The sequence below is a fragment of the Gadus morhua genome, chromosome 19 (genome assembly GCF_902167405.1).
Source record: "Gadus morhua chromosome 19, gadMor3.0, whole genome shotgun sequence".
Lineage (NCBI taxonomy): Eukaryota > Metazoa > Chordata > Actinopteri > Gadiformes > Gadidae > Gadus > Gadus morhua.
Genome location: NC_044066.1, coordinates 12,506,905 through 12,519,369, shown reverse-complemented (window position 1 = coordinate 12,519,369; position 12,465 = coordinate 12,506,905). Strand labels below are relative to the sequence as shown.

Here is a 12,465-nt window from a genome sequence, read left to right as displayed (position 1 = left end):
TGTGTGTGTGTTGGGGCGGGGGGGGGTTAGACATAACCATGGTTACTCCTGTTGGAGCTGGTGAGCTCTGGCATTATTCCAGGAGCCCAGAGAGACGTCCCATCTCCAAGATTTGAGCCAGCCACTCTAAATAAGATTACATTTTATATGTGGCCACCCTGTGTGTGTGTGTGTGTGTGTGTGTGTGTGTGTGTGTGTGTGTGTGTGTGTGTGTGTGTGTGTGTGTGTGTGTGTGTGTGTGTGTGTGTGTGTGTGTGTGTGTGTGTGTGTGTGTGTGTGTGTGTGTGTGTGTATAACACTAGACACCAGCAGGAGATGCCTCTGCCGGAACCCACAGGCCTAATAGAGAGAGAGCGAGCGATGGTTTCATTGGTTGTCCATTACAGCACTGCTTTACACACACACACACACACACACACACACACACACACACACACACACACACACACACACACACACACACACACACACACACACACACACACACACACACACACACACACACAAACACACACACACACACACACACACACACACACACACACACACAACCTTCACAAAGAAGGTATAGAGAGGGAGAGGACTCAAACTAAACTGGTTTACAGAGGTAAAAGAAAAGCTTTTACTTTGGATTAGATGTTTTAATTTAGTTGCAGTTGAGGAAATGTTACGCAAATGTCCACGCAATACAAAATGGCCGCTGCAGGCTCTGTGAAACTGTTGTCTTAATTCAATTCCCAGAGACCCTTGTGTGAGGGTGAACAAACACAAATGAAAGGGTTGAAAAAGCAGGGCTGTTCTCTCTATGTGTGTGTGTGTGTGACGGCCCTTTTCACATTAAGAGCATGAAAATAATTTGTCTGCGGCGAGTGAGATATTCTACTCTGGGGAAAAAAAGAAAACGTCTTGAAGTGTAATTCCATCCTTGAGGCCTTTCCTCTCTCTTCCTCTCCATCTCCAGCTCTCTCCCTCTCATACTCTCACACCCGCTCATGAATCTCTCAGCATCTGCTCCATGAATGCTACCTGTTCTCATCTCTTCACAGCTGTGACCCCCAAAGCGCTCACTGGAACATTTAGTGATTTCAGTTCCCTACAGAGTGAAACAGGTTGTTATAAATAATAATAAATAATATGGCAGAGATAGCCACACTGATCTTAGATTGGCCTATATTCACTGTAACCAACTCAACTAACTAAATACTATACTATATACTATAAATAATATATAATGTGCAATATATACATATCTTACACTGCATAGTACCGTATTTATTATTTATTATTTATGTGCAATGTACACACTCCTCAGGACTGCACACCCTACCTCCTTCTTTATCTCTTCATGTCCTGTGTTTATGTGTTTGTATTCATGTATTTTTGCACTGCTTGGAGAGGCCTGTTTTAATCTCATCGTACATGTGTACAGTGACAATAAAGATATTCTAATTCTACTATATTCACTGGAACAAACTCAACTAACTAAATACTATACTATAACTACTGTACTATATTCACTGTTACAAACTCAATTAACTATATGCTATACTATATACTACTGTATATTTACTGTAACAAAATCAACTAACTATATAATATACTATATACTACTGTGCTATATTCACCGTAATTTACTCAACTAACTATATATACTATACTATATACTACTGTACTATATTCACCGTAACTTACTCAACTAACTACTATACTATATATGACTGTACTTTATCGACTGTTGCTAACTAAACTAACTATATACTATACTATTTACTACTATACTGTATTATACTACTATACTATACAAGACATCCTATTTCAAAGCATGAGGCAATCTGTACCACACTTTACTACACAAGAGGATTCTAGTGCAAAGTAGTTATCTATACCACACTTTACTACAAGTGGCTTCTATTGTAAAGTAGTTATACCACACTTTACTACAAGAGGCTTCTATTGAAAACATGTAGCTATCTATACCATAGGCCAAGCATTCCATACTTTACTAAACCATACTAAACCACAATATTTTGTTAATACATCCGTGTACCACAACACAACACATCACAATATTTCATTGATGCTCATTGCTCACTCTCCCGCTGCCCGCCAGTGTTTCTGTCCTCTCCACTAGGGACCGTACAGACGGACAGGCCTGCATCTCGCCCTTAGATAATGAGGCACCATTACCCAGGGCTAACCCTATAAGCGATAAATACCTCGTGATATTGTGTTTCCTCCATGAATAAATGCAGTTTCAAATAAGACGAATAAATACAAAATGTAATGGACATGTTTACAGTTTGTTGGCTTTAGTTGGTGGCTCAGTTATTTATTTGCTTGGCCCCCTATAAGTGGGCACATGCTGACACCTAGTGGTAATGCATATTATAACGCTAAACTCCATAAATAGGATTCAAGATAATACCAGTATATCCGACTTCGGATGTTGGGTGCGGATTGTGTTGTAGATGTTTTGCTTACTGTGTCCTGCCGCCGGAGGCTGCTGATGGTCAAGACTCAAGGAAGTGGACCTCTGATGCAGGTGGACGAGACGGGAGGAAGGAAAGCTCTCTGGATGTACCTGGAGATCATGTAAAATATCCTAAAATGTAATCGTGTTGGAGGTAATGAAGGAGCCCATTGATGTCAATTAATTGAGTCTATGCTTTATTTAAATGACATGATTCAACATCAGTACCTCATCGGACCACTTCTTCCAAACAGAGATGGCCTCTTTGGCCAAGAAGATCGAAGTATTATTAATGTAGCTTTAAATACAGCCCCTTGGTAAATTGAATTACTAAGTGAAGATTAAAAAGTATTTTCTGCTCATTCTACAAGGTTTAACAACTGCTTTCTCCTCCTCGACCGTATGTTTGTATATAGCGCGCAGGCTTGATGCGCATGCTCCGCCTCGTCTTCTTCTTATTTTGGTGGAGAAACAGCGCCACGCAGTGGCCTTGAATACGTACTACAGCGTTTCTACAGCTAGATGCGTTTTTGCAATGAGTCCGATTTTACGGAGATATTCATGAAACGCTGCAAAGAAAACGGAGGGGTAAAGTGTGTTTGAGATGCCTGTAGGCGTGGCTTATTTACCAACCCGCCCATTTTCAATATAAACTGAATTCCCTACTGAGAGTCGCTTCATGAACTTGGCTCGTTGACCACTGATTTAATCACGAGTTTAACCTTTACCTCTTTTATAATTTGGATTATAATAAGTTATTCTTCACCTTGGGCACAGATCATTAATTTCAAGAAGTTGTATTGAGAATTGCGCCCTTGAAGAAGCACTACATATCTATTAAATTTATGCTATCTATTATGTTATTTTTTTATTAATTTCTTTTTTATTAACAATGCCTAAATAAATGGAGGTTTGGTCGGGGTTATGGTTAGTATTATTATTTATCATTAACCTTTATTTACCCAGGCAAGCAAATTAAGAACAAAATTCTTATTTTCAAATGCAGCCTGATTAAATAAAGGTCTGTTACAAAACCTGTAGTTTGCTGTTTATTCAGTTGAGTCATACAAGGCTCTAATTTCTATGGTTAGTTAGTTAATAAATTAGTAAATTATGGCGCGTTCATATCACTGGGAATTATGGGGAAAACATTTTCGCAACAGTGGAAATTTCTCGGGAACGACACCTCATGACGCTCTTATGATTCTACTTCTGTTCGGCAACTGGGGCCAGATTTTGTGCCGCCTTCAAAACGCTCTGAGTTTCCGGGAGGTTGGGAGGTTCGGACATTAAGCTCGGAGGAAAGTGCTTTGAACACTCTGTTTGGTCAGAGTTTTCGCTCCGAGTTTCTTGCGGAAGTAAAGCCACCCGAGTCCTCTGAGATCACGTCACAACCATGGCTGCCCATTTCATTGATAAACTAAAGTGAACTTGCAGCAAGCACTAAGAGGCGAACTTAACACACATTCTAACATTTGCATTATGATACATTATAGCTTACAATTCTAAACATCACCTGATAAATTCACGCTCATGTTCAACCATCGCAAGCAGTCCTAATTACTGATTCATCTGATTCAGCAAAGAAGCGCAAAGAGTTCCCTGCGGGCATCCATACTTGTTGTTGTTATAATAAAGGCGTTCAAACTTGAAACTGATCATACAAAGTTCTGTTTAATTCTAACTGTTTTTTATCGGATAAAAAAACCTGCTGTGAAGAACTTTTAGATTCCGAACGCAGTGCACATGAACTCTTTGAAATAATTTATTACCAGGACCGTGAACGCGCCTTTATTAGTTTAGATTTCCTTCTTTTACCGATGACGACAGGTTACCTGGTTGGTCCGTTTCCGTGAACCCTGTGCTAGTGGTACAGGAAGTAGAGACGGCTGCTGATTGGTCCATTCCCGTCAACACTAACCCGTGGTAGTGGTAACGAAAGTAAAAATGGCTGGTCGACTGTCCCTGGCAGAGGTGGATCTCTGCTGCGCAATCTGCTACGACATCTTCCGAGACCCCGTGGTGCTCCAGTGCAGCCACAGCTTCTGCTCTGGCTGCCTGCGGGACTACTGGGCGAGCCGGGGGGGCGGACGGGACTGCCCGCTGTGCCGGAGGGAGTCCTCCGACGAGCCAGTGCCCAGCCTCACCCTCCGGAACCTGTGTGAGGGCGCAGAGCCCTCGTCCTTATCGTCGCCGCCGGAGGAGCTGTACACCGACCCCGGGGAGATGTGCCCCCTCCACGGGGAGCGGCTGAAGCTCTTCTGCCGGGACGACCGGGAGCCCATCTGCGTGATCTGCCTGACGTCCCGGAGACACGAGGGGCACGACTGCTGCCCTGCGGGCGAGGCCGCCGCGGACATGAAGGTAGTCCTGGTTCAGTGGCTTCGGGCTAGGGTTAGACCTAACTAACCATAATCCTCTAACCCTAACGACTGCTATCAAGTCTGATCTAGACAGACTTAAGATGTAACATAATGGAGATGAGGTTGTGATCGAAGAAAACAAACAATAATAATAACATGGAACATAACCACAATACACGACAGGCTTTGACTTAGGTTATTATCTCTGTTGACCAATGATGGTGTTGTATCTTACAGTTGTCTTATATAAAACACTGTCATTGTTTATATCTGCCGTGTTCTTTTGGAAAAAGTCTGCCGAGTCAGGATCGCTTTAACTCACTTTATTTAGCAAAGGTTTGGACCAACATACATGAAGCAAAGGGAGGGGAATTGTATAGGCACGCGTGGAGATACACTTAGTAGGGCATTCAAAAGGATGTTTTACCTGGAGCGTTCTAACCCCCTGGGCTATGTGTTGGGACTTGGGGCGTTCCAGAGCCCATACAAACCAGTGGGACGTGGGAATTATCCTACCTCCAACTAAGAAAAGTGCACTGGAATGCCTGTCGAAGTGGAACATCCCACTGTCGAACTGGAACCTCCTACTAGCGAACTGGGGGGTGATCGGCCTACCCCCACTACTACTCACCAAGTAGGAGCTAGTACAGTTCAGGTAGGATAAGTTCCACATCCCATTGCTTTGGATGGGCTCTGGAACGCAACATTATCTACTGGGCAGGCGTGGACTCAGTTATGTGCTCTGATTGGCTAAGCATGGTGCTGAACTCCCGCGCCCCTGGATACTCGTATGTGTCTTTGTGCTGTCCCTTGCGGCTATGTGTTGGCATTGCAACTTTGTTTGTGGCTATGTGCGGGAATTACACTTGTTCTTGTGGCCTTGAGCGTCTGGGTCTCTCGAACATCTTGACCGCTCGTATCTCTAGAATTGACACATGATGAATGGCCTCCTTTATGAGCTGGACGCCTCCCTAGGCTCCGGATCCCTCCTTAGCCTGATAAGTCAGACTCTTTAATTGGTAAGGGCATGTGTGACCTTGGTATGAATGTGTGAATTGCGTTACAATTCAGAGTGTGCTTATTGGTGAATGAATCTAACCCTAACTGTTCACAGGAGGACTTGAAGACCTCCCTGAGCGAGCTGCAACAGAAGATGGTGGAGTTGGAGAAGATGAAGCAGAACTACACGGACACCTCAGCGCATATCGAGGTGAGGGTCATCGGTCCAACAACACTGGGCCCCTGTTAAAACTGGTTGTAGCATTGTACACAACGATGCAGTGTTGTGACCCGGTTGTACGGACAGCTCAGCATGCTAATGCTAACTGGTTGTATGTTGGAAAATATTGGAGGCTTCTCAGCCAAACTGCTGGAATATTGGTAGAGAAAGAAACGCATCAGCAGCGGGGGGGAGGTGCAGGCTCCGGGCCCTGTTCCTTTGTTATTCACAACACCGACACCTCACCCTTCTAAATGCTAACCCCATCCTCCAGATGCAGGCCCAGTTTGTGGAGCGGCGGATGCACCAGGAGTTCCAGGAGCTGCGGGACTTCCTGGACGAGGCTGAGCGTACAGCCCTGCAGTCGCTGAAGCAGGAGGAAGAGGAGAAGAGAGGGGTGGTGAGGAGGCTGACGGACGAGGTGGAGGTCAACATCTCGTCCCTGTCCGACGCCATCACGACGCTGGAGGAAGACATGGCCCTGGACGCAGTTCCTCTCTTGCACGTGCGATTCTACGTTTTCTATTGTTGTTTATGCATCATTCAGCTGACCTTTCAGTCCTTCAGCCGACCTTTCAGTCCTTCAGCCGACCTTTCAGTCCTTCAGCCGACCTGTCAGTCCTTCAGCCGACCTTTCAGTCCTTCAGCCGACCTGTCAGTCCTTCAGCCGACCTTTCAGTCCTTCAGCCGACCTTTCAGTCCTTCAGCCGACCTGTCAGTCCCTCAGCCGACCTGTCAGTCCCTCAGCCGACCTGTCAGTCCTTCAGCCGACCTGTCAGTCCTTCAGCCGACCTGTCAGTCCTTCAGCCGACCTGTCAGTCCTTCAGCCGACCTGTCAGTCCTTCAGCCGATCTGTCAGTCATTTAGCTAACCTCTTCATAGCCAAGAAGACTTACTGCAGTAGCTTCAACCTGTTTCGGCCATGACCCTTTCCTAGGTCTGAAAATCCGTCCCATCTTGCATCTGCCTTCCCATAGTACACATTATTTATAGCTACGATGCCACACAAAGTAATGCCTACCCTCAGTCCCCAGTCTATGTTTTTACATACAGGACTTTGTATGTATGTTTCCTAGCCAAAATGCAAATCTCCTGTGAACCCAACCCATATGCATATCAGACTACCCCAAATAGCGTCCCCCCCCCCCCCGCCCCCCTCCCCCCATTCGGCAAACGATAACTTGGAGTGACTTCAAATAAATGTAGGGGTAAGTAGGGGCTAGCGGCGCAATCGGTTATCTACTACCTCTCTCTGGAACACCCAGGTCACTACGCTTTGCGTTCATACTAAATGTCATCATCACCCTCCACCACAATGAGTAAAGATGTCAGCCCCAATGAACTGCTTGTATTAGGGTGCCCTAACCTCCGTATTCAAGTCTTTTGTATGAGAACTTTCCTTACTAAATCCAATAAATGATGTTCACATATCTTCTAACCATTGATTTCCATTTTGCCAAATCATGTTTTTCAGAAATGCAAGGACGGCAGCATTGGAAGGTAAAAGTCCACGTATTCATTCTCTATGTCTGCATGTAACGTCTGTCATCACTGAACTCCATTTTGTCAGCACTAAGGCTACTTGAGTCGTCTTCACAAAGTCTTCCAAAAGCCACCTTGTTTTAACAATGTCCCTTCTCTTCCTCCAGAGGTTAGGGTTAGGACATCATTATGAAGCAGTTGCTAGCGTTAGGTCAGCATAATGAAGCCCTTATTAAGTCCCTTCTCATTCCCCAGTGCCACCACCCCAGACTGTGCTGCTATGCCGCCGGGAACCCTGATCGACGTGGCCAGCTACCTAGGCTCGCTGCAGTACTCTGCGTTGGTGGGGATGTACGAGACGGTCCGTTACAGTAAGGCCCAATCCCATTTCTACCCCTTACCCCTCCCCCCTTCCCCCTTACCCTTACCCCTTCAAAACAAGGTGGAGGGGTAAGAGGAAGGGGTAGAAATGGGATTGGGCCCAAGTGTCTACCCCTGCAGAACGGCAACACAGTAACCATCAGCAAGGTTGTAGTTGTTATGGTGTTCCCAGCCTATAGAATCAAGGGGTTAGAACCCGGGTCAGTTCATTAAGGAACATGGTTCAGGGTTAGAACCCGGATAAGTTCATTAAGGAACATGGTTCAGGGTTAGAACCCGGATCAGTTCATTAAGGAACATGGTTCAGGGTTAGAACCCGGATCAGTTCATTAAGGAACATGGTTCAGGGTTAGAACCCGGATAAGTTCATTAAGGAACATGGTTCAGGGTTAGAACCCGGATCAGTTCATTAAGGAACATGGTTCAGGGTTAGAACCCGGATCAGTTCATTAAGGAACATGGTTCAGGGTTAGAACCCGGATCAGTTCATTAAGGAACATGGTTTCGGGGCTTGAACCCTGGACCTTCTGTCTACTCCTCACCTCCCCCTGTGGTTCACCCCCCCCCCCCCAGCTCCAGTGACCCTTGACCCCAACACCGCCGCCCCCTGGCTCCGCCTCTCGGACGACCTCACGGAGGTCAGCGACACCGACGACCGGCCGAAGCTCCCCGACAACCCGGAGCGCTTCGACCGCGACGCCGGCGTGCTGGGCCACCGCGGCTTCTCCTCGGGCTGCCATTGGTGGGACGTGGAGGTGGGCGAGAACACGGCCTGGGTGGTGGGCGTGGCCGGCGAGTCAGTGAAGCGGAAGGAGAAGGTGTCGTCGGTGCTGAAGAACGGCTACGTCACCGTGTACTTCTACCACGAAATGTACTTCGCCGGCACGTCGCCACTGTCGCGCCTCAACCTCAAGTCCCGCCCCAAGAGGATCCGCGTGAGGCTGGACTACGACAAGGGGCGGGTCTCGTTCCACGACGCCGACCGGAACGTGCTCATCTACCTCTTTAAGCACAGTTTCAACGAGAAGGCGTACCCCTACCTTTGGGTGGGCTGCAAGCTGAGCCCACTGAAGATCACGGCAGGGGAGGGGGAGCTGAAGGTAGTCAAATGAGGTGGAGGATTGTGTTGCAAAGCAATCTAGATCTTCTCTGGGGGGGAAGTAACAGCCTTGGCCAAAGCGTTCCTGTTTACAATGTATTTGGGTGTGTGTGAGGGTGTGTGCGCACGTTTGTGTGTTAACAAAACATGATTGTATCTTGATCAAATGTATCAAATGAGTAATGGTCTTCGGAAGACAAAAGACATTGTGTCAATAACAGAATAATACAGATATATATCAGTCTTCTCAATAATCGTTTATTGTTTATTGTATGCCACTAAATCCTATTCACTGCAGCTTTTGACTTAAAAGCCTCCACTATTTCTTTTCCTTTTCAGCATTTGCAGATAAGCAAAAAATAAAATAAATTTGCTTTCAAAAATCTTTTTAAATACGCTCTTAATTTTATTTATGAAAATCTAACTCAAAAACAAGAACTAGGGAGGCATCCAGCTCATGTGAGGAGCCATTCATACACCTATCAATTCTAGAGATACCAACAAGGCCGGGTCGAGGCCTGACTATGTGCGTAATGCCCGCACATAGCCACAAGAGGTAAATTCATTCAATTTTATTTGTATAGCCCTTAATCACCATTACAGTCTCAAAGGGCTTAACAGGCCAAATATTTATGAAACCCTCCCTTTACCCAAGCCCCCCACAAGGGCAAGAAAAAACTCCCTTAAATCAGCAAGGAAGAAATCTTGAGAAGAAACGCATAGTAGGTGGTCAGGAGTGCAATGGGTGCGATAATTGACATACAGGTAAATACATGCAAAACATTAAATTGATGATGGGGTGCTAGCCGGTTAACCATGAGGAGAGTCTAGACATCCAGGTCAGGACCAAGCCACAAACCAAGTTGTAATGCCCACACATAGCCACAAGGGACCAGCATCAAGTACACATACGGGTATCCAGGCGGCGGGAGCTCAGCACCATGCTTAGCCAATCAGAGCACAATATGGAGGCCACGCCTGTTCATTATTAAAGTCACAATAAAGCCCAAGGGACCAGAACACTAGTCAACACATCCATCAAATGTCCTACTAAGCAGCGTGTCTCCACACGTGCTTATACAATTCCTCTCCTTTTGCTTCGTAGATATCCTACCAACACACCAATTATCCTGGGTACGCGATGGCCGCCTCGGCGCCCACCCAGCCCCCACTACAATACCAGCAACCACAGAACCAGAACCAGGGATACAGAGGAAGAAGAGGAAGTGGGCGTTCTAGTGCAGCCTCCCCCTAGCGCCCGAGTCAAGACCCTTCTTCACTTTCATGTATAGGGGGCAACGATACACGTATACGAGAATGCCCCAAGGTTTCCGATGCAACCCCACCATATCCACCGCCTGCCTGAAAAAGGACCTGGGAGAACTGACCCTTCCTTCCAGAACGGTCCTGGTGCAGTATGTGGAGGACGACCTCCTCCAGGCAGCTGAGACGAAAGAAGCTTGTCTACGTGCCACCGATGCCCTATTGCAGACCTTCGCAAAGAAAGGCTACAAGCTCAAGAAAGCTAAACTACAACTGGCCAAGGAAGAGATTACTCTCCTAGGGAAAGTAATAGGAGGGAATAAGAGAGAGAACAGCGAAGGACACAAAAACGCGATAAAGAGTACTGCAGAGTTCTTCAAGGAAAGGGGTCGAATCCAAAGGAATAGCTTTAAAGAGACTTTATTTGTATAAAGTATTTTCGGTATGGTAAACTGATACTCTGAAGTAAAGAGAGATTGAAGATGTATTCTAAGCACGTGCGAGTATTCTCCTAGCTGATCAAAAACATAAACCCATCTATGTCTAATTGCTGCCGAGAGAGTTCTGAGGACAATGTGGATCTGTAGGCTGTTATGGTCTGATCAGCGCGGTCCGGAAGTAGTGGGGGGAGCCGATGTGAGATAACCCTCGGCTTTTCTCGCCTGGTCTGTGGTGCTGCCTTCTGTGGCTAAAGTATTTATTACAGCCTTCAGTAAGGTCTTGCTCCCCTTGTGGCTATGTATGGTATTTACGGCTTATATGTTTGGTCCTGCTTCATTGGGTCTATGTGTGGGTAGTTTAGATTCTTAAAATACGTAACAGTACCCAAAGCCAAAAACGGTCCAACAAATGCTAGCGTTCCTGGGACTGAAAGGATATAGCCGGACCTACATCCCCGACTACAACGGTGAGACAACCAAACTGAATGCTTATCACCAAAGCAGGACACAGAAACCTGAAAGCCCCCATGGAATAGTCCCCGGGGCCCCGTGATGTACAGCACCTGTAGCTACAATAATCGATATTATACCTGGTCTAATTGAACAACGAATCATTCTACAACCATTGTGGGTCATGTTTTTATTTGCATTAGTTTTGTTTGGAGGTGAATAAAGCATGCTGTTTCTGTACCACTGTACTGCCGATGGGACGGCTTGGTTTCTTTGGAGTGGTTGGGAGTAAGCTCCCAATTTTCGGTACTGGCGGGTTGATGACGAACATTGGCCTCATGAAATCAGGACCAAATGACAGCAACTACTACAACAATGTCCAAATAAACCCCCCACATACATACAGCGCACCGATATATGAAGATCACCTGAATCATTCACAATCTAGGCCAATCTGAAGGGAATATTTTATTCTAAAATTCATTCTTATTTCATTGTTGGCTTTCAATGCATGAAGTGTAAAACTTTGTGTCACACATACTTAGAAGTAGTTGATGTTTTTTCTATGATTGAACCTATATGTGTACCTTTTGAACCTATATGTGTGCCTTTTTGAATCTATGATTGATGATTGAATGAATCATTATTTTATGGCTACCGATTTAATGATGATTGTATGGCATTATGATTGTGTGGATTTAATGATTATTGAAAAGACATTATGATCGTGTGACTACTGATTTATTGATGATGTAGGACATGGGGATTGCATGTCTACTGCTTTATTGTTGAGCGAGGCATGCAGCCCACTGTGTATTCCATGTGACCCACCATGGTGATTGCCGCTCCACAGTATGTGGGCGTGCCTGGGTTCCTCCAAAAGAGTTTCCCTAATTGTCGGTTGGTGGTGTTGATGATTGTTGCATGGAGGTGTATACATCTAGATTTTTCATATTTTGCTTTATATTTTATACTTTTATATACATTTTATACTTTTATATGGCTTGCAGAATGGTCATCTGTGATGACCAAGTAGTGAATTAAAGTCACAACACATAGCCCAAGGACCCGGACGCTCTAGGCAACGCATCCATCAGTTGTCCTAGGCCTATATACCTCCCAACAGCGCTTACGTTTAAATTGTCGACGGGAAATAAAAAACGACAGTGTTACCCCTTATGTTTTATTTGATAAAAAACAACAGTGTTACCCCTTATGTTTTATTAAAAAACTACAGTGTTACCCCTTACGTTTTATTTGATGACGGGCAATAAAAAACGACAGTGTTACCCCTTATG

At 45.5% G+C, this 12,465-nt stretch overlaps 2 protein-coding genes across 2 annotated transcripts in view; one reads left to right on the top strand and one right to left on the bottom strand.

Annotated features, from left to right (window-relative positions):
* Positions 1 to 2,906, bottom strand: part of ptn (pleiotrophin) — a 45,015-nt gene extending 42,109 nt beyond the window's left edge. The window contains exons 1-2 of the mRNA XM_030342176.1: positions 2,699 to 2,906; positions 2,482 to 2,581 (exon numbers count right to left, since the gene is read on the bottom strand). The gene's annotated coding sequence lies outside the window, so the exon portion shown is untranslated. The remainder of the gene's footprint in view (positions 1 to 2,481; positions 2,582 to 2,698) is intronic.
* A 1,462-nt stretch (positions 2,907 to 4,368) lies between these two features.
* On the top strand, positions 4,369 to 9,407 carry LOC115532372 (nuclear factor 7, ovary). The gene is made up of 6 exons (XM_030342135.1): positions 4,369 to 4,834; positions 5,948 to 6,043; positions 6,327 to 6,557; positions 7,527 to 7,552; positions 7,790 to 7,905; positions 8,489 to 9,407. Exons 1-6 carry the CDS (start codon positions 4,418 to 4,420, stop codon positions 9,025 to 9,027), a joined length of 1,425 nt encoding a protein of 474 aa, XP_030197995.1. The 5' UTR covers positions 4,369 to 4,417; the 3' UTR covers positions 9,028 to 9,407.
* Positions 9,408 to 12,465: the final 3,058 nt, after the last annotated feature.

Excerpts from the sequence above, each read along its gene's own strand:
- LOC115532372 (XM_030342135.1), top strand. The coding sequence starts at position 4,418 with ATGGCTGGTCGACTGTCCCTGGCAGAGGTGGATCTCTGCTGCGCAATC. Across the intron at positions 6,558-7,526 it reads ACGCAGTTCCTCTCTTGCAC|AAATGCAAGGACGGCAGCAT; the intron begins GTGCGATTCTAC and ends CATGTTTTTCAG. Across the intron at positions 7,906-8,488 it reads GTACGAGACGGTCCGTTACA|CTCCAGTGACCCTTGACCCC; the intron begins GTAAGGCCCAAT and ends CCCCCCCCCCAG.